The 23,823-nt window shown below is 36.4% G+C and overlaps 1 protein-coding gene across 2 annotated transcripts in view; it reads left to right on the forward strand.

Moving 5' to 3' along the window:
• RAPGEF2 (Rap guanine nucleotide exchange factor 2) overlaps positions 1 to 23,823 on the forward strand; it is a 181,702-nt gene that overhangs the window by 109,075 nt on the left and 48,804 nt on the right. The window contains exon 1 of one of the 2 annotated variants that reach the window (XM_062492881.1): positions 5,026 to 5,085. The exons of the other annotated variant lie outside the window; for it this stretch is intronic. Coding sequence (XP_062348865.1) covers positions 5,026 to 5,085 — 60 coding nt within the window. Of the gene's footprint in view, positions 1 to 5,025; positions 5,086 to 23,823 lie in introns of those variants that run through there. 2 annotated transcript variants of the gene reach the window in all.

The following is a 23,823-nucleotide window of genomic DNA, read 5'->3' on the forward strand; positions in this document are numbered from 1 at the left end:
CTTGCTTTGGTGTCACCAGTTTTTGCAATGAATGTTGTAATAGTGATAGCAGTGCCACAGCCTTATTTAAAAAAAAAAAGTCAAATACTGTTACTTTCAGTGTGTTTTGGCCAATGTGGTATTTTAGTACCTTGGAGAACATAATTGGTAATTTTGTTTTATTCAACAGTTTTATTTAAAGTTCTCAAAGTTCTTGAGAAAATACTAGTAGGGATAAGTATTCCTAGGTCGTCACACATCTGCTTTATGCTGATAAATAGGAACTTGCTTACATGAAATCAGGTCATACAGCCAGAGATTTAAATTGTTGGCAGTAATTTTGTCTGAATACTTTAGAATAGACTTGTGTATTGCATGATGCACATTTAAGTGTATCATAGCATTTTGAGTGAATTATTGTTCTGGTATTTTAGTGGTTTCAGTTGGTGTTCTTAAATCTGATGGGAGCAACAGATTGTTACGTAGTAATCTCTCTGGTAAAGTTAGTGGGAGGCAGAGAAAAACCAGCATTATAAAATTCAGAAGCATGCTCCTGGGAGCTTAGCAGTTTTGTGTCCAAAAGCCCTGAGCTTAAATTTAAGTTTTAAACTTCCACTTCTTTCCAAGTGAGGAGGATGGGGGAAACAGAAGATAGCTCTGCCTTATTGTCCTTAAAATTATGTACTCCATTCTTGCACTCTTCAATTTAGCTGTCTGTTATTCTGCCTACACAGCTGTGTAATATCTATGTAATTCTCCCTTCACTGTGAATATTTTTTCTAGCTGCTGCATGGAGTCACACAGTGGCAGTAAATTCGGTGACCTTAGAGTGTTCTGTTGGTTTTTGACTAGGTATGTGAGCATGAAGGAAATGATACTTTACGTTGTGTTTAAAGGGAAGGGGGAAATGTGGTGATAATTTCTGATTTTGAGGTACTTCAGGAAAAGAATGGTCTCTGTGTATGTGATCTGTATAAAAAATTAAGTACTTCTGTAAATAGTTTTGAGTTAAGGTAACTGATACAGAGGAATTGAGGTGTAATCTGTTGTTACAGCATTTGTCATTAACCTAAAAAGGTTTAATACTCCAGGCATTGTTGGCACTGCTTAGGAGAATAATATCCATGTGAGATGATGTTCTAGAATGTAAAATGTTGAGAGACATTATAGTCAGATGATACATGCTGCTGAGATCTCTACCAATTTCTACCTAGAATTCAGTTTTGTTTACGAAACCCTAATCCTATGGGATAGTCCTAGCATGTCCATATATTTGCAGTTGCTTTTGAAATGGCTTTTTGGCATTCTTTTTTGTGACTCATAAAGGGACACTAGATTTCTTTTTATAAATACAGTATTTTGAAAGCAGCCAGGGATAGCTCATAATAGGCAATTATTGCATGTTAGGTTTATTAATATTTCACTTTAATAGCCTAAAAACATTTAAAAAACTGTCTTGCTTTTTTTTCCCCCTCCAAACTTTTAAATCTAAGGAAGGAGCTCTTACACGGGTTTTGAAAAACCCATGAACAGGAAGTTGCAGGTTTTTTTTCTGTGACGCATTTTTGCATGTTTATGATAGAAACATTCCACAATACATTGTTCTCATGTTTTATACTGATTTAAATTCCAATAATTTTTCACTGTAACCTATAATAATTAATTGGACTTCTACTTCAATTATTTTTTATGAAAATAAATGACACATAAGTGTTTTCTGACCTGAAAATGGACAGTTACGTACAATCCCACCATACCTGGAAATGATTGCAATTGAGGAGGAAGGAGTAGAAAAATGGAATCGACCATTAATTTTTTTTAAACTGTTTTGACTCACTAATTGTCTGTGAGTGGTGTTTTCTTCACCTAATTACATAAATGTCACTTTTTGCATTTTGAATGTAAAGAGGCTTATTTTTCTATTTTGGAAACCACAAAGTTTTTGTAAGTCTGATGCAAGTGAAAATCAATTAAACTTTGTTAGGTTAATAAAAGTTTTTGGATTCATGTACGAAGTCCTGGCTTAATTTCCTAACAGATGAGTACAGGTGTACAGTGGTGACCAGCCTAAGTAGTAAGAAAGTGTTTCATGGCAATGTTATATGAAAGTTTTATGCTCCACTACTATTTTGATTGGCTTAATCATGTTTTCATGTTACTCGTGAAGGCTTATGGCACAGAAACCTATGCTGGATTTTAGCTGGAAATGTCAACTAGTGTAGAGAGGATGCGTGCTGGTAGTTGTGCGTGACAGAGTTCAGAAAGTGGTGTGCTGCCTTCTTGTGCTGGGGAGATGTTTCTGTTTTGGTAGAACTTCATTTTTTTTGTTCCTGGCATGAGAATAAAATTCTCAAATTCTGCTCATGGTGTTAACCACAAGGCCACCCAGTCAGACTGAAGAGGCTTCTAATTGCTTTGTCAACAAGTAATATTTTTAAATTTTATACTAGAGGGGGTTTGCCTAACCTTCCTAGAATTCATAAGGTCTGCTACTTCTAATAAGCACTTCATCAGAAAATTGATTGTGCTCAGTATTAAACTGTTTTACAAGGCTTAAGCATAATTTAATATTTAAAATCATTGGTTAGTTGCACTGGCACATGGCAAAGACTTTCAAAATTCTGAACTGGTTGCTGTAATTGAATAATTTAAAGAAAAATTTATCTTTTAGAATATATTGAAGACCAAGGGCATAAGTGTCATTAAACTCACATAAATGCAAATGCATCCAATTTAAAAGTATATGAAACTGTGCCCATTGGATAATTGTGCAAAAAATAGACTGGATTATTTCAGGATCTTCATTGCTGCTACTAGAATTCATCTCCACTAATTTTTATAGTCTCATTTGCTATCAGTCATTGCCAGGAGTGAAGGAAATCAATGTGTAACAAACTAAACTCATTATCACTGTACATGTTAATTTGGGGGAAAGCAGCTGCAGATTGTATGACAGTATTCTGTAGTATCCAATTATTTTCCTGTGTATTAAGCCTCTCTAACAACTGTTAAGTCTTTTCTTCTGTTGTCATTGTTGGGGCAAAAAATACTTTGAAGTTATTGTAAGGCCAGATGGTCTCTGATTTTAAAGAATATGTTACAGAGAACTGCACTGATGTTGAAGCCTAATGGTAGTGTGTCATGTGCCTGGTTTGGTTGCTCCTATGTCAAGTGGTACAGACCTGTGGCATTTAAGAGGTCCATTATATGGGGCTGACAATTTATTGCTTGAGCACATCCCTTTGCATTTCAGCTCCTCTGCAGCACGATTTTACTAATACAGTGTGGGAAGGGCTGTAGTGTAAATGGGAGTGACTGGGGACATTTCGGAGTTTAAGATACAATTACACTTTGAGGGGAGAATTATAAATGCCATGTTTATGTCAGTCTCTTCCACAGCCTGTACACCCATGTGTTTTTAGGAGAATTTGTATATTCAGTGTGCAAGGAGAAGCAGGAGCTCCATTCAGAAAGGCTTGAAATGGTGTTAAAGGTGTATCTGCACATGTACCTCCCACACCCCATGCATGGATGTCTCTGGCCTGTGAAAGGGCGAAGCTGCTGAAAATCTGAGAGAGCTCATCAAGTGCACTGTTTGTAAATACCTGATAAAAATGTTTACAGCTCTGCAGCAGCTCTCCTTTTGGGTGGAGGGGAAAGGGAGGTGATGTCTCTGCTCTAGCATTATCTTCTTCAAAAGTCGTGTTCATTTCAGGATTTGGTGAGGTAAACGTGGGTCCTCATTCCCACCCTGACTTCAGTGATATTCTTAGGAGCCAGCAGCGAACGGATCCCTCCCCTCTGGAGATGCCTTGATCTTCCGAGGCTGATGCCAGACACAGGCAGGAGCTTGCTGTTCTATCTGCATTGTCCATCTCTACCTTAATGAGTGAAACAGTTAAGTATCAGAGGGGGCAAGCCTCTAGGAGGGTGTCTTCCATTTGACTCGAATATTTCGGTGGATAAAGGGAGAGGGAGGGAGAGGAGAGAGAGAGGAATCCACTTACATCACTCGAACTGCATTGAGTGTGTGCCTGTGTGCAGGTTAAGAGACAGACTTCAGTGTCTTTGCTTTCTGCAGGAAGCAGCAATGCCGTTTGTATCCTAAGAGGAATTTTTTATTTAGAAAAGGAAGCATTCTTTCTACCCAGGAAATGGCTTTCCTTGTGCGTTGCTATGCCAACTGCCTGCAGCCATGGTCTTCCAAAGTAAGCACAATAACGTAATTATATTGGCGTATTGCATTCAGACTCGTGATTCTCTGGGTTTTTGTGTGTGTAACTGTGTTGTATTTTTGTTGCTGGCTCTTTGGGCGGTAGAAGTGCTTGTCTTGATTGTGAGGAAACAGGCATCGTAAAATTAAATGTCCATCAATGTCATGCTGCTAAGATTAATTGTGCAAACTTGGTTAGCTGAGTGGAACAGAGATCACTGGTCACTACTCTGTCAGCATCATTAGCAGCCAGGGGAGGAGGTCCCTGTTCGCGTGCGCTGCCCTGATTTTGGGGGAGTGGAGGGTAGTGGTGGCGGGAGGGGGGAGGCTGCATTTGTGAGTGTGTGATTGCAAATGAAACAGGAGTATTAACAATGCTTGACTGAGTGCTAGAGGCTGGTTCCTGCACCCTGACCAATATAATACTGTATTAAGCCTTTTTGAGGGAGTCTCTGTGCAGTCAGCCATTTTAGCTTTTTTTGTCCTTCCCCCCCCGCCCACCCCCCCACCCCCCTTCCCATTCCTCAGGCTTAGGGAATGGTTTTGTTCCCTTGAATGGATGCTGGATATGTAGGGTTTCATCAGGCTCTGTACGTCCTGACATGCTTAGACTTTCAGTGTTGCAAAAATGGAGACCAACACTGTCATTTGGATTGCTGCTCTGCACTACAAGTGCGAGGGGGGTTTTGAGCTTACCAGTAGTGGCACTTTTAGCTCCAGCTTGGCTTCATCCCCTCCACATCTTTTTAATTTAATGCTGTAGAGGGTGACTTGCCATCCATAAGATATTGGTACATGATGTGTAAATTCAGTTCAGCTTATGTTTCTTCATTATGAAACCACTTGCAATCCCAGCTAACCATGGAGTTATGGGCCAGCAGGAGAAACACTCAGTAAGTATTGCAAATTTTGTTTGTTCTATCAATAACCTGTCACGGGTAAACTGCATGGAGATGGAAGCTGCTTGTCGTCCTGCTCACTGGCTTTCCTGCTTGTGGATTTAATATTGGGTTTGGAGGGAAAGCTGTCTCTGAGGTGGCATTAATGTCGGTGGCTGTATTTAAAACCGTTTTTAGCTTAGAAAAGGCAACTCTGTAGGTTCTTTTCGAATGTTAAAAATTTACTGAAGAAATGCTGACATATTTGGTTGGGCAGGAAGCTTTGAACATTCAGTTAAAATCATTATGCATTTGTTAAAACTTTAAAGCAATATGTAAGCTGTAAAACAAGTGATATAATTGTACGTGATGATAAGAATAGATTTATTCTGTCTAGTGTGTGGTACTAGTGTACTGTTGCCTTATAGCATGGCATTTAACATCTGTGATACACTTATGCTGAAATGCAGAAACTGTTAGTAAAACATGGAATGAACAAAAGGCGTGAGTACTGCTGCTTTCTAATTGATCCCATGAGTCAGCTACACCTTTGTCATGCTTTAATCCCATAGGCTGCCTGTGTTTATTGTTTGGGAAAAATACATTCATAAGCAGAAGAGCAAACATTATTTAACAAGGCCTCAAGGTGTCAGGAATTGGAAATTAAGATTTTGCATGACGAAAAGATTCTGCAAGTTCTATAATAATGTATAGAACCATACTGCTCAGTTAAATTGTTTAAATCTTCATGCTACATTTTATATGGTTCAGTATAGTTTTCAATCTTAAAATTTGTTTATTGAGAAGATAGTTATGAGTGTATGTTCTGTGACTATTGTGTCTTAGAATGTGCATGGGAATGTGAACAGTATGTTCGGCAGATATGCTTAAAGAATCATAAATAATGGGAAGAGGTGATAGCAGGAACTTTTTGAAGGAAGAATTTTTTTTTTGCAAGAATTCAGTGTTGATTGTGTAGAAATACAGAAAGTAATCTAGAAATGTTTTAGGATGTGTTCAGTGAATTTTTCTTACACATGTAGCAGCATATGACAGTTTCTTATTGTAGACTGTTTTCTTCCTTTCACTTGTTAATTACATTCTAAGTAAAAGGGAGTTCATGTAACCAAGAAGTTTGGTGCTTATTAAATATTTAGAAGTTAATCTAAAAAAAACCCAAACAAAACCCACATTCTTTCCTCCTGAAACTCAAGCACTGAAGAAGCTGAAATAGAATAGGATACTTTGAACTTGCAAATAGGAATAAAATGAAAAAGCTGTATATGTATGGGGTTTTTCTGCTCTTCCTACTCTCCAAAGAATGCCAATGAAAAGTTCTAGATTTACTCTGGTAGCACAACAAGTTTAACTGATATTAAATAAGTGCTTATAGATAAAGAAAAAAATAAACTAGCTTTTTAGAAACTCAATATTACAAATTCTGTCATATTCCAGTTGTATAACTTTGAGTTACTTAAATCACTGAGATGAATTTCACTCTCCAGAATGGAGAGTGAACTAAAACGTAGGAATAGTAAAAGGAAAAAGGTCAAGGGTATTGCTTTACAAATGTCCCCATATATGCAAGAAAAAGGAATCATACTGTCTGACATGTAGTTGTGGACTTTGCATGAAAAAAAAAGACTTAATTTAAAGACTATACAGAACTTTATAACTAAACTGTTAGGACACAGTCTAACTCAGCCAAAATCATTGCTTTGGCAATGAAACTTTTCATGCCTGTTCACCAGGTAGATGTTATTTTCCTTGGAAGGTAAGACTGAAAGATGTAAATTTTTTCATAGAGAGGGAAAGGAAGCTTGGAGTTCCAGGGCATAAGACTTTCCCTTACTTTGCTTAAGAGGAAAACTTCTTGAATTAATAATTTCTGGTAATGAGTTATTCTCATGTTAGTGTGTTCCCAGAATTCTAAATGTTTTATTGATATTTGACTTAGGCCCTTCTCCTTGAAATAAGTTCAATTACTTCTGTGACATCCCCACCCAGAGTCTCACAGCTTGATTTCCTGAAACTGAATGCAAAATTCAGTTCAAATCTGGAACTGAATGCAAAAATCTCCTGTGCAAGGTTTCACATATTTCTGTGAATTAATTTTCCTTAATGCTGTTAAATCTTAATTTCACACTAGTTTAGTTAGGGAATGAGGGATATGGTTTAAATCCACTGTTCTGTGAAAATGGTATGCAAACTGGCTATTGTGTTAATCATGGTGAAAATGGAGAGAGGAAGAGTAGAAAATGCTTGTGTTTCCTAGATTTTTTAATATAAAAAATAAAGTCAGTAGCATCAATCAAGTGTATTGGTCTTACATGCCTCATATTTCATAAATTGGAAGAGTATGAAGCAGTGCTACAAGCACATATCTGAGAGTGATATTCCTTGATACACAACTGCTGTCAACTGCTTAACAGGTAGTAAAATTATGCTCTGGTTGAAAGATGGCAGAGAAATGAAAGCAGGATTGTTGCGAAATTCTTCTACTTAGTTGTTGTATTTGATGTACTTTACCAGATTTTGTGCAATTAAAAGAATCTTAGAATAGTTTTGGTTAGAAGAGTCCCTAAAGACCATCATCATCTTCCAACCCCTCTGGCATGGACAGGGCCACCTTCTACTAGACCAGGTTGCTCAGAGCCCCAGCTAGCCTGGCCTTGAACACTGAGAGGGATGGGACATCTTCTGTAGGTTCATTCTGTTTGGCTGTGTCGTTGCTTGTTGTTCTCAACCAGCTTTGTAGGGCTTTCATTATAATTTTCCTAATCTTATTAAATTTTAGGAAGATGAATGGTGTTTCAAAAAATACTGCTTTGTGAATGTTCAAACAATCTCCTGAAAAGCTTCACGTGTTGCATCTTATACCTGGTTTATTATGTGGAAAAAAATCACATGAAGATGTAGTGCTTGAAGTTTCCCGTTGTAGGCTTGGGCCTTGGAGGTGTTAGCTTTTGATCTCATTTCTCTTTTTCCTTTGTGTTGGTTGTTTGTAGGAACTTTACTCAAGGTCAACTAAAAGAAAAAAACAAAATTAAAAAATTGACTGGTATAATGACTTGCAAAAATGGAACTTGAGGTGCATAGTTCTTATATGGCTGTGTAATGATTAACAACCCATGAATTGCACAATACATTGGAGTCACTTATGGACAACCTGTAAGAAAGTATACTTCAGGTGAAATTGAAATAAAGTCTGCTAAAAAAGGACAAGTTTCACTGCTAGCACAGTGACACTTCTTTAGTGATCATGGATGCTGTAGTCTTTGAGCTCGACCTGTCTTGAATTACTAAAAAATATTGGAAGCAGTAAGTCAAATTTTTGGGTTGTTCTTACCATATTTTAATTCACAAAGATTTGTGACCATGTGCTAGGGGTCCTCTCCCTCCCAGGAAAGAGAAGGAAGTGAGTGATATTTTGAGAGAAAGTCTTGAACAGGGATTGTTCAAATATGGTTATTTTAGTTTGATGTATAGTATGGGTGCCTGTTGGCATGCTTTCCTAAGAAATCTGGAACTATACTAGAAATCATTTTTTGTTACTGGAAGAGATAATCAGTATTTTTTCTTAACTCATATAATAAATGTAATATAGTTTTGTCCTTTGAGTGAGCATCACACAGCACTAATAAGGTGTATAAAAGAGGTGTGGTGTTGTTATCAGATGGCTGCAGTTGCTAAGCTTTTGCTCGTTTGTGTATACATACCTGTAAAAAAAAAAAATACATGTATGAGAAAGCTCAGTCTAGGTAGTGGTGACCTGTTAGCTGCTGCAGCTGCTCATGGTTATGATTTTGTTCATCTTGATGAATCACATTCCTCTGGGACTTGATATATGTTATCTTCTTCTGTTGTTTTTATTTTTAACCTTTATTTTTAGCACTTACTGAAATCAGATTCCTGGTTTGGCCCCTTCTGATTATTCCTTTCCTTTTAATTTGCGTATTTTGGGAAAAAAAATTCCTCTCTGGAGACCAATAAAGGGGTTGTGGATTTTTTATGTGATTAGTAGTGTTTCACCTCTTTATAAGTGCATTATGAGAGTCTTTAATTGCATGACCATATATCTTCTGCAAGATTTATCTGAAGATGGATAGCTCTGTGATGAGCAGCTGTTTGATGTTTTGGGCTAGCTTCATTGCTCAAAAGGCCAGGTTATGTTTGTGGTGTACTATTCAATTATTATTCTCAAGAGCAAAGCATAAATATTATTCTCTTCTGTGGCTTTTCAAGATCCTTGTAACTACAGTATTCAGGCAAATAATTAAGGTGTTGCGGGGGTGGCACTATCTTAATTTTTCAGGTAGATCTGCTGAAGCAAATCTTTGGCAAAATATAAGAGAAGAATTTTAAGAGCTTAAGATGGTCATTCCACAGCATAGGAAGGTCTAACTAATCATTCAGAGGATGGATTTTGTTGCTTCAGTTTTCTTGGCCCAGTTCAGGCACTTACAGCCTAATGATCATATGAAAGGTTGATTTTAAATGACTTGCCTGGCATCCTGCCTGAGATCTGTGGTAGACTTTGGCTAAATTCCTGTTCTGCAGGACAGCATTTAACTGCAGATTTCCCCAAAAGCTTCTAAATGGCAAAATTTGGTCATTTCATAGGAATGACCGTGAATGCATTTAGTGACCTGTAGAGATGGCAGTGACAGCATCCTTGGCACATAGAAGATGTCCTGCTATCTTTCTTTTATGGTTTCACTGCCTGGAGATGGCACAGCATATTTCAAAGTGAAAGGAGAAAAGAAAAAAAAAAAGAAAAAAAAAAGAAAACCCACAAAAGCATACCAGAAAGGCTGCCATCTATATGTAATGAAGTAGCTAAAATTCTTTCAGGTCAGTGTAGATAGTTGACATAGAAGATTGCACAGAAGGGCATTTTTTAGCAAGTTTATGAATAAGAGAGTTTCAGGCCTCACAACTTAATCAGTATTATGGCTTTGGTTTATATTCTAAAGTGGCCAAATCTAGTGGTGCTGTTGGAGTGTTTGCAGAGTGATATTTTTCATGGTGCAGACTGGAATGTGATATTTATAGTCACAATGCAGATGTGAACCTGAAAAGGAAAGTCAGCTTCTTCCAAAATGCTATTTTGAGACTGAGAGACTAAAGCTATTTATTATTACTGAGTTGTTGACACTCCTGCCTGATCATCAGACATGCTGAAAATCTAGCTGAAACTGAGAGCTGCTGATACCCAACAATTATAAAAAAGCAAAAACTATCCAAGCAACCAAAAATCCCAAACATAAAAGAAGTAAAAAATCTGAAATTCCTTAACATAGTGTTCACTTGCTCCTGGTTTGATGAGTTAATAAAGGCATAGGAAGACTATAAACAGCAGAGACAATGTGTTGTGTTAAGTAGCCTAAGTTAAAAATAACTTAAATATGGAATTCACGATATGCACAATGAGTAGCATGAAGTTCATTGTTACTAGAAGCAAGCACTAAGGAAACTAAGGAAATCCTGTGCCTCAGTATCTCAAGTTCATTATTCCACCTGCAAAATAATTTCAAAGTCCCTTGCTGAATACTGGCTCAAGGGTTTTAATCAGTGATGCTTAATGCTGGTGCTTCGTTTCCAAGTGATGTAAACCCAACAGTTTAGTGAACAAAACAGTAAAAATATTCCAGTGAGAGGAAGCAAGTTAGATTTTTTGGGAAGTTTAATTTTTAATTATCAGAAGTGGGGGATCGCAGTGGTATGTAAAGAAACGTATAGCTTATAAGAGGATTAGAAAATGCTGTGAGTTGTGCTGCCTTTTTTTTTTTTTTCAGTTGTGATTGCTGCTGGTATTACTCCAGTATGCAAAAACAAGGGGAGGTGTCTTGTGTTCTGTATTTTGCTGCTAACACGGCCTGAAGCTTATCTGCAAAATACTTCTGTATTTGCTAACTTTACAGGCTCTCTGAAAAATCCACGAAATATCAAGTGATAACAGGAATTATTTAAGAATTTGAGCATTAGGAACTGTGATTTCTACATTCTTAACTAGAATTGCATAAATATTTAGGCTTTGTTCAGACCATCAGCGCTCTGGGATCATGATGTTGGTGCTGGAATCACTTAAGTGTATATATTTTTAAGCTTATTTGAAGTTTGTTTTTCTTCAATTGTCTCACTTATTTTTTATTCCTTGTTGTATTCTAGGCTTTAAATTGCTACAAATTAGCCCTTATCAGTATCCTTGATGTTTGAAAAACTGAGCTAATTTTACTAATCCCTCAATGGGATCACACAGGGGTGTGATGTTTTGCTTGACTGAAACAGAGACAAGATTTTGAGAATCATGGGGTTATTTTATTAAAATCTGATTTTTTATTTTTGGTACCTTAATTGCAACAGCAGATATATAACCAGACTACTCAATCTTTTAGTTTACTATTACTGATGCATTCTTGGTAGCTCTTTCTAAAATTTTAAATAAACAGAAGTAACACTACTAGAAAGAAGAAAATAAACCCACTTGATAGGGTATTTCAGGACTTGTGCAAGTGAGTGTATTACTGAACCAGTGTTTCCAGCGTTTGAGAAATATGGTTAATCTTAAGGATTTGAGAAACATAAAATATTAATGTCTTGAGATTTACCCTTGACCAAAGAACCATGTACCCACCACAATTCATTCTCAAGATTGTATTTAAGAATGTTGTAGCTGTAGTGCAAGAGAAGTGTGGCATGACTCTAGCAGTTCTGCAGTGTCTTTAGGATTCTAACCTCTGCATGCTTAACCCATCTATCTGTTACAGAAATGTCACTGGCACTCGTATGGTATCCCAGGATTGGATGATTGGTGGTTATTCCAATTTTGTCACCTTATCTTTTTTTCTGTTCATTTTGAGATGGTGATGATTCAGCTAAGAACCAGAAGAAGAATAAAATGTGCTGAAGGGGTCTCTGCTCAGTGGGTTACTTGTGAAAGCTGATCCTGTGCCCAGAAGCTAAAATTTGTTAGAGTGTTTATCATTCCTTCCAAACCCCCTGTTTTGTATGAGGATACTAGGAGGACAGATAAAGGACAACAGATTGCATTGCTTTTATGTACGTGATGTTAAAGGTAAATAGCTTTACATTATAATAGCTCCTGACACAAGCAGTGCTGCTGCTTGGTCCCTAATAAGCATGAGGTCTAGGGATGGAGATGAGCTATTGCCTAAATTTATTTGATTTTATTTGTTGCTGAGGATGGATGAAGTCTCACAACATTTGGTGAAATAAATGAAGATAGGAAATTTTGTGTGTGTGTTGTTTGTGATTTGCTCTTGTAGTTCTGGACCCAGTTACTAGACTGCAAGATTTTATTAATTCCATTAGCAAGTATGTTGGTCCTTTGGGCTAAAGGGTGTATCTATCTTTTTGGGTTGCTCTCACTGCAAATATTAAGCTTGCTGCCATGAATCACCTTCATGGTGTTCAGCTAACCTGGCATTCTATACTCGGCCTAAACCTTAAAAAAAGTTTAAAAAAAGCTAAAAATAAGGCTTTAGATCCTTTTGCAATCACTGGTCTTCATTGCAGATGCTGGAACACAAAATCCTGGCATGTTTAGTTCTCTTTTCATAAAAAGTGAAAGAGGATTTTCCTAAATGGGAAGTAGCTTGCTAAACCTCATAGCTTGGACTGAGCAGTTTTCTAGCCTTTCCCAAGTACTGAGTTATAGGCAGACAAGTTGATGTCTCCAGTAATATGATGTTACTTCTGAAGTCTGTCTGGAATGCCTTAAAAAGGCATCAAATAATTTGATCTGCTCCAATTTCAATAGTTCCTGTCCTTTGTGGTATATGGAGTATGACTGCCCTTCCTTTAATTCAAATGGATTTTCTGAATTCCAGTTTAGTGACTTCTATAAACAGCAGAAAGCTGTGAACTATTTGACAAAATGTCAAAAAGGTTTTGCTTTGAATGTGAAAACAGTTGTGACTCCCTACACTCAGATGTACACATACCTCAATGGCACTTCCAGCTCTTGCATGTAGATGGGGATGACAGTTCTCCTTTGGACTAGGAATATGCAAATTGGTTTAACACCAGCCTTCTCTTTCAGTTCCAGCTTCTCAATGTGGATCAAGAGCCAGTTGCTTTTCAAAATAGAGGAAAAGCAGTCTTGTGAGTTAGAATGAAGACAAGAGCAAAGTATTCCATTATATGTGCATTTAGGATCTGTTGAGAAGCTAACAAATGCCATGGCAGGCATGAAATGTAGCTCCATGTAGCCCTTGTGTAGCGTTCTACCTGTAGATGACTTATTTCAACTGTCCCAGGCTTGGCTGGTGACCATATGCCAACATTTGGTGATGGTAATGCATCCTCTTGGTAACTGCAGTTACCTGGTCTTCAGAGCCACAAACCGTGCTGCAAACCCAGATAATAACCTGATGGTCAAACACCTCAGTCTGGAATTTCTTTCGCTCAGTCAATAAATATTGCCTCATTTTATCTGGCTGCGACCTGTTGCTTGCAAGCATAGGTGCTGTGTGCTGGGTTGTTGGGACAGACTAGGTAGGATTTATTATTTTGTAGCTTGACTCCAAACTGTGACCTTGAAAGGAAGAAGAATTGGTTTAAAGCTTTCTTCTTTTATTACTCCTCTGAAAAAATGATTTCATAAAAATGACGTTGTTCTATTTTGTGGGTCTCCCTTTGTGTGTGTAGTCATGTTGACTTGTTTTATCGTTAAAAATAGGCTCATACTGTTCCCTGCTGCTGTTCTTCCTGCAGAGCCAGAAGAATGGGAGCTGGGCTGTGCTCTTAGGCCTCCATCCATAGCATTGTTTCCTAAATGCCTATCTGCTGCTGTGTGCCTGCCAGCCTGCCAAATGCTGTAGGAGTTGCATGAATGTCAGGAAGGTCTATTGCAGGATGGTTTGAAAAAGCATGGGAAAGCCTGGAAAAGAGAACATGGGTGCAGAAATGGGCCATACATTTACTATTGGTAGTGGGATTGATGGCTTGAAAACAGGGTGATGAAGGACATTGTACCTGAATGTAATTGGTCATGGTTTTAAAAAATCATTCTAGATTTTGTGCAATTTAAACTGAATTTTGGGAATTTCTTAGTTAGCTATAGCCTAAGTTTGCTGAACCATCATCCCTGTTCTCATTTTAGTCCAAGTAAGTTGTGCTCTTCATTTGTTGAGGAGTTTTTGGTGGGTTTTTTATTTGTTGGTTTGATTTGTTTATTTGTTGTTTTGTTTTTTTTTTGTTGGGGGGGTGTGTTTGGTTTTTTCTTTACATGTAAGGAGCTAAATAACAACTCTTCAAAACAAGCACTCTTTGCCTGTGCTGCTTCACCAATCATGGATACAACTTGACATCTAAATATTAATGTATTTCTGATAACAAACTAGGGAAAAAAGGAACCTGTATTTTCCAAATTATTTTCAGATAGGTTTTTTGACCTTGAATAAGCAGCTGGTTATAGAGGGAATTTTTTTTTGTATAAATACTTATAAATAATGTAGAATATTCTTTTTTCTGTTGTCCTCACTTTTAAAGAATCAGGAGGAAAAGGAAAATGTATGAATTTATGAATTTTGGTGCCTTAGTAAAATGTACTACTTAAATAATTAACTCTGTATCTGGAAATGGTTGTTCACTGGATTTTTTTTTAAGCAGCAGAGAAGACTCATATTTTATTTTTCACAGCTGTAGAAGCAGATTGAAAACCAGTGTTAGTTTCTTTTAATAATGGTGGAAGTCTGTATGCTAGGTGTAGCTCTCCTTACCTGTTGGTGTATGACTTCCGCAAATATTTTCTTTGGTCTGACTCTGGGAATTTCTGTCCTATTCAGTCTTGCTCATTTTGAAATCAATAGGCTCTTAACAGTTGATAATATTGTTGTTGTTGGATGTTTTTTTTTTTTGTTGGCTGTTTTTTTTTTTTTTTTTTTTTTTATTTTGGTTGGGGGGTTTGGGTTTTTTTGTTTTGTTTTTGTCTTTTGTTTTTTATTTGTTTTTGTGGTGATTTGTTGTTCTTTTTTGTTGTTCTGTATTTTTCTGGAGGTGGTTTTTTTTGTGTGTGTGTCTTGTGAGAAGATTAGAGACTTCTTGCATTTCAGGGCAAAGGATTTTTATAAATTTCCATTTAGTAGATATTTTCCAAAGTCCCTGAATGCAGCTGCTCTTCCTAAATAAATGGTTAGTAAAGTGGAGTTTCCCATGCAGTGGTGTGCATGTCAGCAGTGGGATTTAGAAAATCTAGTTATCTACTTATTTCCTGTTGAAGGAAGAGGTTGTTTAGGCAGTTAAATGTCACTCCTACACCTGCAACTTCCATTAGTATTGTACATTAGTATTCCTTCTGTGATGATGGTACCCAGGGAAAACTAAACTTAGGAATTCCTGAGTTAGGGTAGCATGATTATTTTTAGCTGTTTCTTTTAAGTGGAGGTTCAGTGTTCCAACTGAACAGTCAGTTAAGCATCCAGAGATAACATGTTTAATGTAGCAACGACTAAAATGTCTACCACATTTATGAAGGTAACTTTCTAAACCTCTTGCACCATGTGTTACAGCAAACTACTACTACCATTTTAGTGCTGTTGTAAATGAGCAGTTGGTTTGGCTCTCATATTATCTGGTCGTGGCAAGGTGACCTAATGTGGTAGTTGATGTAAATGCACACACTTTGACCACGTAAATGCACACACTACTCCAAAGTTTAACTTTCAGTAGGTGGGAGAAAAAAAAGAAGAATGTCTGTTGATTGTGTTTGTAGAATGGGCTGCAGTTATTGGCCCTGGTATTTCAACCTGCTTTCTGTACTGCTTATTTTTCTGCAGCTCAGCAATCTGTGATGTAAAAATCTCTTCCTAAATAAACACCACTGAAATATTTTGTGATATCAGTAGAATATGTAATTTCTTACATGGGCTGTGTTTTTAGGAAGCTGTTGATGCAGGGCAGGACCATACAGGGTGATTTAAACTGTGTGCACACCTGCAGAGACATAAATAGATGAATTTCTGAAAGTCACTAAAGAATGTCAGTATTTTAAGCAGAACAACATGGTGCTTCAATTGACAGTGTTTGCTTACTCTAAAGCAGCCCTGGTTATAACAGGCTCCATATGGGACCTTCTTGTTTGGCTTATCTTACAATGTAGTTGTGGATGCTTGTGAAAATTGGGCAATTAAAAAGCCAAGGTGGGAGGCTAGTGAAATTTAGTGTTAGATATTACAATTTTGAATAAATATCACTTGGACTATAAAGAAAAGCTCTGCAGGTTGTTCCAAAATTTATTGGATATATAATTACTATAAAAGATATTTCTGTGTTGATATGTGTAGATAGTTTTAAATGGCTTTCACAGCTGTTGCTGCATTGTGCTCCAGAATTGAGAGAGCGTGTTAGCACTTCCTAAAGGCTCCTTGATGAAAAAGGAAGAAAAATGATTCTTTACTTTTTCCCTTCCTACAATCACAGTGATTACACACTAGTAAGTCTTTTGCCCAAAGCAGTAAAGAGTTGTAGGAGTTCACAGAAGTTGGAGTCTTGCTCTGTGTGACAGAATAAAAACTATGTAGGTATTAGGAATGCATGATGGCATATACAGTTTTAAAAGCTTGTGTCAGTTTACAATATGTTCATTAATTTTCTTTGACTACCATCTGAGGAAAAGTGTAAAATAAATTAGCAAGCAAATCTTGGGGTATTACGGCAACACTGCTATTATATTGCTGTGGCATGAGTACATTTGCACTTGCAAAACTCATAAAATAAGTAATAAAGCTGTTTGACTAGTAGTCATGTTAGTATAGTATTAAAAATTATAGTTATGGTAAAATCATGCTATTTGAAGATTTTACAACTTTAGTCATGTGTAAAGGGAAATGCTTGTCATTAAAAATATTTTATCTTGTTACTGTACTATTTCTTCATTTAGCCAGAAAAATAGGAAGACTACCCATACTATCTGTAATGCAAATATGAAATCATTTTACTCTTTGCATTGGTCTCAGAAGTATTACCTACAGAGTTGTAAGATTTTTTTAAGCAGTGTTTCTTTTCAAATTCACCTTTGAAAATAACATCCTCCCCATTTTCAATCAAAATTATTTGCCTTGTAGTTGTCCAACTTTTTTAAAAAAAATTGTAACATTGTTTTAAAATGCTCAATATTGTGCAATTACCAAGCTAAGACTAGTGATTATGGCATTATACATTTTTGCTTTATATGAAAAAAATGCTACAATCACAACATTTGGAAAAGCAAGCTTTAGCAAGGGCTTTGATGTCCACTTGTGTGTTATTTCTAATATTGCAGTTCTTTGTGTTCTTATTTTTTTTTTTTTGCTTGAGGTGAAGCAGAAGTGTGGAACTTTCATTGTTAGAGAAGGAAAAATAGTGGAAACTTCTACTCGCTTTTCTCCTGGACTGTTCCTTGATACTCTAAAGCAGAGATAATCCTTTACTCAAAACGCCAAGGGTGGTATTGACATGGCTGCAGCTCTCAGACTTCAAACAAAATTTCTATTTAATTGCTTGTAAATAGTCATGTCTCTCTTTAAATTTTCATCAAATTTCTTTCAATTAATATGATATTTATAGAGACAGAGCTCAGCTTTTGCATCTGTGCACAGGAGATCCCTAAGTATTTATATCTTGAAAAATTTTTTCTTTGGAATTGTGTAGAGTACTTAGGTATTTACTAAGAAGCTACCAGTAAGAAGATCTAAAATGTTTTTATGTTAGTTTTGTCTTTTTCTTCCTCCATTGGTTAGTCTGCTTCTGAGCCATACGTATATAAAAAAATAAGCTCATTTCAGATTTTTCTGCTTGGATGTGTGACATAGATCTGGAAAGGATTTTCTGGGTCACTGCCATTGCACACTTGTGCAGCACTCTAATAACTTTGCTTTGCTTCAGTTTGAAAGCTTTCCCTACCACAGCTCCTGTGGAGTCTGCTTTGGAGAAGCTCTGTGGTTCATTAGCTAGCAGCCTTCTTTCAGCTTCCTGCTTATTAGGCTTTACACCTGCATTACCTTTTACTGGAAATATTTCATTTTCCTCCTTCCTATTTCTGCATAGTGATCATTCTCTCAGTGTGGGCTGAAAAAAGCTGTGCTCTTCCTACACTTTGTCAACTATTAGTTTTTCTTCTTCTCATGATCCTGATAGTTTTTTTTCTGCCTATGTATGTGGATGGCTTGGAGCCATCTTTATTTAAAACACACAGCTGGGAATATGTGCAGCATTTCCAAATAAGGTCTCTACTGGGGTCATGGAGAGAAGCCCAGAACTGTATTTCAGGAGGATGCATGCTGTGATCATATTGGGTTCTCCTTCTGCTGCATCACCTGAACAATTCGGTCACCTTCTGATCAGCTGATACATGGAAACTTTTTCACAGTCATTTCTTGCAGGGAATTTCCTAGGGTGTTGGTTTTTTGTTTTAAACTGTCTGATTTCACATGTGTTCCTGCTGCTCATCTCTTGTGTCAAAAATGTCTTTTGCACAGTGGTGCCAACAGTTTTTTCCCTCCACTTGGAAAGTGGGGAGTTCTAAGATATTTGTATATCTTTCATATCTCATCTTTTAAAAAATAACAATTACCTAAGTAGCCCTTAATTTATTTTCCTTTATTCTAGAATCAATTAGCTTTTCTTTTACTCTTTTAAATTAGCTCAGTGCAGTAAAATTCAGTGATGTAGTTCAGTACTGAATTGCAGTAGTTCAGATTGAATGGCTTTGGTTCAAGACTGAGCTTTATGAATGTTTGAAAAACTTCATTGAGCTTTGTTAGGGTGGCTAGAATGCTGTAATTGTGAAGTATTCTATGATAAGGTATATAAGACCCCACCACCAACATATGGTGTGGTGTAAGAGCAGCCTACTGATGGGCAGGCTTCAACACTTGGAACTGTAGGCATTTCATAGGTCTTTGCTTCAACCATTTAAGATGTGCCCAGGATATATGTTTTCACCTCTGGGCTAAACTCTTTTCTGTTGTGGCTTTCAATTCTGAGCGGTGCTTAAAGCTGAAAATAAAATCTGGGTTCGGGTGCCATCATTTTTACCCCTGCTTGGTGTAATTGCTTTTTAGCATCTCCCATGTCAGCTTGTGAGACTGCTGTGTAAATAATTCAGAATGAGTCTGTATATGAGATATATATGAGCATTCTATAATTTATTTAAAATATTCTGCAGGATTTAAAACATCTTCCTTGAAAATGTTTGAATTTTCATTTCCTGTAAACATATGTGCCCACATAAAGTGCTCTTGAACTTTTTTTTGCTTTTATTTCCTTAGGCATGAATCTTTTGTCTGGTTTCCTGTGGAAACAAAGCTTGTGACCAGGTTCTCTGTTCCTTCCTCTCCCACAGTTACTTGTAATAGGCCAAAGAGTTCAAAATTTAGCCTTACAAGCCTCTAAAAGATCTGAAAGTGGGCCATTTAGTTTCCAACCCAGCAGTAGTTCTCAGCATATTAAGCACCCAAACAGCCACAAAAGGAAGTATTTAGAAATACTTACTGTGGGAAGAACATCAACTGGAACATGAGATTTCTTAGTATGGAAATCAGTTATTCCCAAGAGAGAGATCTCTGCAAATCCAAGCTTTATTATTTTGTGGTCCGCATATATTAAATAGTGGGGAGCCTTTACAGAAGTTCAGTGATTTAGCTCAGTTTTCTACTCTTCCCCTAGAGATATTTCGGAAGTCAATTGAAAAGCCTCAGAACAGTCTTGCCTTCAGCCTAAAAAGCAGTCAGTCATCAGTGGGTGCCTGTCCCTACTTGTTTGTAGATTTGTTACATAGATTTCCACAAGATGAATTCCTTTCCCAATTTTATTCAGTGTTATTGGGAAGCTGTTTGTGGGAGGGTGTGGGCTGTGCAGACTCTGTCAGGACTCTTTTAAATGCCAGTGGTTGGTGGGACAGCAGGGTGCTACTGAGAGTGATAGGCTGTGTCCCTATGGAATAGGGACGCCTATGATATGGGAACATATGCAGACATAATACACTGGAACAGGTATTCTGCTACTCACAGTTGTTCAAAGTGACTGAGAATAGGATTTGGACTAAATTCAATCACTTTATGAAAAAAAGCAATCAAAATAATACAGAATACCAGACACTTATCAAAAAACCAACCAAACAAGCACTCTCTCTCTCACACACACGCACACACAAAAACAAAAAGGAGATTTTGAAATTTGAAAATCCTACATAACTCCCCTAATTCCCTTCTGGAAGGTTTAACTTCGATTACATTGTTTTGGAACAAAAATTATCAGACCACGTTTCTGCATGTGGGTAAGGATGTCAGAGAGTTGGCAATACTTAAATGTGTATGCAGAGACAAAACAGTTGCAGAACAGACTTTTTAGCTTGATGTCCACAGCAGAACTGCTCTAACTTTAAAACCAGAGACCATGTTTTAAAAGTAATGAATTATCCTTTGTTGACTAATGAAGAAGCTACACTTCTATCAAATATTTCCTGAGACAGGTTTTTGAGTAAATGCTGAATAGAAGTATTTTGATCTTGCATATTTATTCTGTTAATTGTAAACATATTATAAATGCTTAAGTTCAGATTTTCAGAAATCCAAGAAAAACTTCAGAAAATTGTTAACAATATTTAGTTTAGCATGATTCAGTTCAAATCCATCCTGCTAATTTTTCATTTGTATTTGGGGTTCTCTGGCACTGTAAACACCTGTATAAAACAGTTTCTCTTTTTTTTTCACTTCCATTTAATTTGAGCTGTTGCCAATAAATTGACATTTGTGTTTCCTGAAGGAATAGTGTTTATGCCAGGTTTTCTGAAGAAGACACTTGAATATGAAATGCTGCATTGATTCTTTGATGGAAATGCTTCCAAAGGGAAGAACAAATGCTAACACATTTGAACATACAACGGAGAAGGTAGATAGATTAAATAAGAATGGGTGTGTTTCAGTGATGCACTTCTTACTTTTTCTTTAAAGAGTTGCTTCTGAGAGGTTTTTCTTCATTCCCCAGACACACATTTAAATTTTACCACCTCTGTCTCTCTGCAGAAGCCAATAATCTTCAAGGAAATGATTTGATGCATGAAGTGCTCATAAAATTAGCTGCTGAGAGCTATGAGATGTGCAGTAAGTGGCAGTCAGTGTGTGTTTTGTAAAGAAAGCAAAATGAAGTTCCTGTGCATTCACTCTCTCCCTGAGACCAGCAGCTCACATTGCATTAGCTTGAACATCTGAATAATTTTTTTGCGATGCTAGCTATAGCAAAATATCAGTGGAGGAAAGAATTAAGAGCTTGCCATGAAAGGTCCTTTTAATATTTTTCTTTCCTTCATTTTGTTTTTGGTTGGGTTTGGTTTTTTGTTAGAGATGTTCTGCTGTGGGCTTTGTACACAAACAACTGCTAAACAGCAGTTAATAGTATCTACATGCAAGGTTTCCAGAAGACAGGCTGATTCCTGTGCTGGATTCAAGATGGAGAACATTCTTACGAGTAAGTCTCTGTGAAGTTTCACAGAAGGGTGTCTACTTGAGAAAGCTGTGGAGATTGAAAATACTTGAGGTATCATTGCATGAAGTGAATGATGCTACAGAATACATAATCCAAGTCAAAAAGGAGATCTTTATTTAAGTCTTGCAGAAGTTTTGTAGAAAATATCTAGAAGCTTCTCAGTCTTTTCCACCTAAGTGCAAGGAAGTCCTGCTTCCCTGGGAATTGCATCCTAATTTTATTTGTATATAGTTTACACTTTAAAATTTAACTCTGCATGAACATGTCAGGCTGCATCAGGTCTATTGACAGAACTGATAGAAATTACTTTATTATTCTGTAATTATTACATGGACTGCTGTGTTTAAAATCACTCAACCATAAAAATGTTTTCCTTGATGTCTCTCTTGGTTGGTGGAAGAATTATGTTGAAATAGCATATTGATGAATGCCCAACATTATTACAAATATTTCTTCCTTATTAAATACCATGAATGTGGGCATAGGTTTAAAATACAAAATACGACAGATGTACAAATGTTTAATATAAAAAATGTTTCTAAAAATATGGAAATTAAATGTTAGTAATTTTGTAGGATACTAAAGAATACTGCCTTTGTAACCTACTACTTTTGTAGTACAGTAAAAATTTTAGGATTTCTGTCTTGGATGGGGGAAAAACACGATGAAGACTAAGGCACGGTATTGCTTTTATTTGTCTGCTATTGTTCTCTCTTCATGAAAAGAAAAAACAGAATCCCAAAATAAGTTTGTTGTAGTTTACTTAGATTTGTGGGACTAAGTGTGTCATCTATAAAAGGAATTAAAAACTTAAAATAAAATTATTATGGTGGCTTTTACTGTATAGTAGCCTTTATTATTTTATTAGTAAAGAGATGCTACAGAATAAGTGCTCAGATGCATGTGCTTGGAGGTTGAAGAATTAATGCTTGCTTGTGTTTCTTTAATTTCAGAGAGTGGAAATAGAGGCTATAAAGGTGATAGTTTGTGTTGTTTTATGTCTACTTGCGTAGTCTATCTCAGTGGAGCTGAGCTTAATTACATATAAAATCATTCATTGGGAATTGCATAACAGAATGTTACACCTTTGCTCTCTTTAGTCTCATCTTTTTTGCAGATGTACTTGAGTCACTTTGCAGGCTTTATAAATCTTTCATAAAGTGCTGAGCAGCCTTCAGTTGAAGACCTTGTTTATAAAAGGCTTGCTGATATGTTTTCCTTAAAATGAGTTGTATATTGAAGCTTTCCAACCAGAATTCATCTGGTAATTTAAAATTACATCCTTGTTTTTGTCTTTCACATTTTGCGTTTATACTTGTTTTCACATATAACTGCATTTTTAAAAATGAAACTCCGAATTAAAAAAAGAAAACAAAAACCTCAAAAAAACCACAAACAACAACAACAACAAAAAAAAAAACCAAACAAAAACCACCGTGGAACACTGTTTAAAGAAAGAAAATATTTTGGTGTAATTTCACTTATTTTTTTGCTATTCTCTTTCATTTTTATACTGTATCCAAGGATTTTCATTTCTTGTCCAGTAAACATTTTCAAAATTTATTTAATTTTTTTTTAAAATACTTTGTTCATAGCTAAGTCCAGTGTTTCCTTGGGTAGAAGATGTCTTTTGTTATAATGAAAGGCACGCTGTAGCGTAGGACAAAATAATGATGTTCTTAAAATAGGAGGAACATATTCAGAGCAAAGTAGTTGTTAGTTTTGCATGCATAGCACAGTGACTCACTTTGAGGGTGGAAGTAATAAAATGATGCTTTTAAGATAGGAAGATAGGATTTACGGTGTTGTACAGTTCTAAACGGATATATATCTTTGCCCTTAAGGTAGTTTCACATAATTGTTTAAGTTTTCTTTTGGTTTAGGGTTTTCAAGAAGTAAAAATTGGTAGTTCCCAGATGTATTGTTTTAACTCTGGTTTCTATCTATGTGTGCAATCTGTATAAATGTGTGTACGTATGTAGCTATACTTGTGTATTAAGAACTACATTTTGAATATAAGATACTGTTTTCACCTCTGTCAGACTAAGACTAGGGCTTATTTTCAGGTCATGTTTTCTACTAGGAACTTTTGTCCCTGTTGCACGTGATTACAGCTATGCATTTATCACCTTAATGTTTGTCACTTACAAAGGTTGTGCTTGAGACAAGGTTATTAGGAGAGTTTCTGACCCTTTTAATGATGATCAGTTATTTAAACTGGTGCATATACATGGTGTTTTGAAACAATATTAACTTAAAAACAAA

Source organism: Cinclus cinclus, chromosome 5 (assembly GCF_963662255.1).
Source record: "Cinclus cinclus chromosome 5, bCinCin1.1, whole genome shotgun sequence".
Taxonomy (NCBI): domain Eukaryota; kingdom Metazoa; phylum Chordata; class Aves; order Passeriformes; family Cinclidae; genus Cinclus; species Cinclus cinclus.